The 4,354-nt window shown below is 38.5% G+C and overlaps 1 protein-coding gene across 1 annotated transcript; it reads right to left on the bottom strand.

Moving 5' to 3' along the window:
- Positions 1-2,075: 2,075 nt before the first annotated feature.
- Positions 2,076-3,979, bottom strand: LOC126480894 (TELO2-interacting protein 2-like). Its single transcript, XM_050104290.1, has one exon. The coding sequence runs from the start codon at positions 3,857-3,859 to the stop codon at positions 2,495-2,497; it is 1,365 nt and encodes a 454-aa protein (XP_049960247.1). The 5' UTR covers positions 3,860-3,979; the 3' UTR covers positions 2,076-2,494.
- Between the last annotated feature and the right edge of the window lie 375 nt (positions 3,980-4,354).

The following is a 4,354-nucleotide window of genomic DNA, read 5'->3' as shown; positions in this document are numbered from 1 at the left end:
GTGGAAGGAATATATAAAGCGTCTATACAAGGGCGATGTACTTGAAGGCAATATTATGGAAATAAAGATGACGTAGAGAAAGATGAAATGGGAGATTGGTATTTTGCAAAGAATTTGACAGAGCACTGAAAGACGTAAGTCAAAACAAGGCCCCAGGAGTAGAAAAAATTCCATTAGAACTACTGATAGCCTTGGGAGAGCCAACCCTGACAAACTCTACCATCTGGGAAGTAAGATGTATGAGACAGGCGAAATACCCTCAGACTTCAAGAAGAATATAATAATTCCAATTCCAAAGAAAGCAGGTGTTGACAGGTGTGAAAATTACCGAACAATCAGTTTAATAAGTCACTGGTGCAAAATATAAGACGAATTCTTTACAGACGAATGGAAAAACTGGTAGAAGTCGACCTCGGGGATTCCATAGAAATGTTGGAACATGTGAGGCAATACTGACCCTACGACTTATCTTAGAAGATAAATTACGGAAAGGCAAACCTGTTTCTAGCATTTGTAGACTTCGAGAAGGCTTTTGAAAATGTTGACTGGAACACACTCTTTCAAATTCTGGTTTCAGGGGTCAAATACAGGGAATGAAGACTATTTACAATTTGTACAGAAACCAAACGCAGTTTAAGACTTGAGGGTCATGAAAGGGAAGCAGTGGCTGGGAAGGGAGTGAGACAGGGTTGTAGCCTATCCCCAACGTTATTCAATCTGTATATTGAGCAAGCAGTACAGGAAATAAAAGAAAGTTTGGAGCAGGAATTAAAATCCATGGAGAAGAAACAAAAACTTAGCGGTTTGCGGATGCCATTGTAATTTTGTCAGAGACAGCAAAGGACCTGGAAGAGCAGTTGAACAGAATGGACATGTCTTGAAAGGAGGATATAAGATGAACATCAACAAAATCAAAACGAGGATAGTGGAATGTAGCCAAATTACATCAGGTGATGCCGAGGGAGTTAGATTAGGAAATAAGACACTTAAAGTAGTGGATGAGTTTTGCTATTTGGGGAGCAAAATAACTGATGATGGTTCAAGTAGAGAGAATATAAAATCTAGACTGACAATGGCAAGGAGAGTGCTTCTGAAGAAGAGAAATTTGCCAACATCGAGTATTGATTTAAGTGTCAGAAAGTCTTTCCTGAGAGTATTTATATGGAGTGTAGCCATTTATGGAAATGAAACATGGACAATAACTAGTTTTGACAAGAAGAGAATAGAAGCTTTCGAAATGTGGTGTAACAGAAGAATGCTGAAGATTCGATGGATAGATCACATAACTAATGAGTTGTTACTGATTAGACTCGGGGAGAAGAATAATTTATGGCACAACTTGACTAGAAGAAGGGTTAGGTTGGTAGGATATGTTCTGAGGCATCAAGGGATTGCCAATTTAGTAGTGGAGAACAGTGTGTAGGGTAAAAATCACAGAGGGAGACCAAGAGATGAATACACAAAGAAGATTCAGAAGGATGTAGGTTGCAGTAGTTACTTGGAGATGAAGAAGCTTGCACAGGATAGAGTAGTGTGGAGGCCTGCATCAAACCAGTCTCTGGACTGAAGACCACAACAACAACAACAACAACAACAACAACAACAACATTCATCTCCAGTCCCTAACACTTACGATACTTTTACAATGACTGTTCTTAGACCTTGTTACGTGGGTGTGAGCTGTACACCATTTCTTACAGACACACTGGAGAGAGTGCTTTGACACACTAATAAACTGGGCATATCCAAACACAATAGTTCCTTCCTGTCATGTCTCCATGTCCATCTTACTCTGCTGGTTCCATACAGCCGAATGGCACATAGCACCTCTCCAGGGCTATGTGTTAAATCAGCTGTGGATGATCAAATGACTACCTAGTATCAGTTCTACATCTCTTGCAGTGCTTCAAAGAGACCAGTGTGCTCTATTAAAGGGACAGCTAATATTTTGTACAGTGGGATTAGTTAGTATGTAGGTCAACATGTTCCCATTTTTTTCTGTCACTGTACTACTTAATACAATGTATTTCTCTGGTTGATGTGCACAGTAAAGAACATAACAACAAGACATAAGATTTTAAAGTTTAAGGAATCACATGTACCTCATTAATTTATTACAACAAAACATATTTAACAGACAAATCACAACTGCAGCAAATGGTTTTAGTGTAAAGTCCACTAAAGACAATTTATATACAATATACATTACATAAGTGCAAATATAAAAGAATAGCTATTCATTGTAGTGTGAGGCACATCAGATAAAGCATTAGAAATACATACTAAAAGACACAAGTCATAAACCAAACATTTGTAGATGTTAAGGATGTATGTATTCTAACTGCCAAGTTTGATCAATAAAGGCTGAAGATGATCAGTTCATGTAGCATTACTGTGTTATCACTCCACAAGGGATAGCAGAAACAATCTGCCTGCCTCTTGTATGGAAACATCAAGATACACTTATCATTCCTTTCTAACAGAAGGGAATCGATTAAAGAGATGTAACAATCTTTTGAATAACTTTATGGAAGTCTTCACTGAATAAATCTTTTTCCAACAGTATGGAACATGTGGTCTTCACTTGTTCAGGGGCACAATACCCAATTATGAACAAACATTCTTCAGCCTCCTTCAGAGCTTCATTATAAATAGCTACATTGCAGACAGACAACTTTGTATCATCTGGACTGTGTAGTATGTCTGTCACATCTATGAGGAATCTAAAAAGCATCCTCAGCAGCCTGTTACAATGATGCTGGATTCTTGGCCATACTTTTTGTAAATAAACCTTAAGAGACAACACAGTATATTTCAAAAAAATTGGACTAGAATGGCCTCCCATTTCCATATAGTTACTGAATAATTCCAAAAGGCGAGACGACCAATTAACAAGACTTAATGTCATATTTTCAAGAAATAAAGGTAAATTTTGCAAGTAGGCTTCCCTAATGTCTGTTTTTTGCCACAGTTCCAAATGTTCAAGTATATTTTCGAAAGTTTCGTCGTACTTACACCACTCTGTAATACATTCATCTTTCAAATAGTTTCTTTCAATTTTGTCCAATAAATTAACAAGGCATGGGACAGCAATTTTAACGACTTGTGGATTCTTGTGAACCAAAGACTGCTTTACTGCTGAATACATAACTTCTGCATGGCAGTATAAATCTGCCTTAGTAGAATGTTCTGCGATATAAGCAATACATTTTATGCCTGTCACGGCATTTTCTGGAATGAAGTCATCTGTCATAATTAACGCCGTAGGAACAATCATTCCGAGATAATCGCCTAAATATTTTCTGTGCACCTGGAATAACAGCCAATAGTAGCACGCAACAGCCCCTGGGAAATGTTTCCACGTATCTTTGAGAAGTTTTGGGCGTAATGCAGTTAACACTGGTTTGTACAATCTTGGAACTTCCGGGTCCGAGTAACATTTCTCGCCGACAAGAAGATCCCCAATGCTATCGCGTACGAAAATCTGACACAGCAACGATATTATTTCACGACTGTTGGTATTAGTTTCTTGATTTGTCCATATATTCTCACAAACATGTTCACCACAAAGTGTTAACAAAGAAACAGCGAAATTCGATTTAAGTTTCGCACTTTTTGTTCCGTAATTACTACTTGACTTCAATGTTCTCATAAAATCTTTGAGAGCTTTCAAATTACGAGCAACAACGGGTATATGACTTGCGAAATCTTTTCTCTGAGGTGGTAAATCAAATCCAGAGTCTAACTTCGGCAATAACGAAGAATTCGCAACTCTCTCCGCCACATCCCACGTATTATCCGTTATGTATTCACCATCAATGGAGTATAACACTTCTAATTCACTTAACCCGTCATCCATTTTTCTGTATTGTACACATCCCACTACAGCAGATTGTGTATGCACAATTGCACTAGCTTCACGTGAAATTGTTTACAAACACTTAAGTCTACATTTCAGCAAAGATGACAATAAGTGGTTCGGCATACAGTAGGAACATCTATGGAGCAAAGTGTAACCCCAGTCCACACGCAACGATCTGTCTGCGCAGATATCGGCGCAGATGTCTGTACATGCAAAAGATCGCTGCAAATGTGGTGTGTTCACACGACACAAACCCCAATCTACTACTCGCCCGCCATCTGTCGGTATAGAAAAGAAATATCAGTGGCAAGCGACTACGCTCCCCGTAAACGTCAAAAATTTAATTAAGTTATTTTGAAATATAGAAATGGAGGAAGTTCTGTTGTGGTCTGTGTTCGCAACTTGTGTTGCAAGAAACATTCAAACCAACCACAGGAAACAGAGAAAGCGGTCCAAACAGTGTAGACAGTGGCTGCTAAAGCGAAAGCAGTT

The sequence above is a fragment of the Schistocerca serialis genome, chromosome 5 (genome assembly GCF_023864345.2).
Source record: "Schistocerca serialis cubense isolate TAMUIC-IGC-003099 chromosome 5, iqSchSeri2.2, whole genome shotgun sequence".
In the NCBI taxonomy this organism is placed as follows: domain Eukaryota; kingdom Metazoa; phylum Arthropoda; class Insecta; order Orthoptera; family Acrididae; genus Schistocerca; species Schistocerca serialis.
This window is presented reverse-complemented; position numbering and strand designations above follow the sequence as displayed.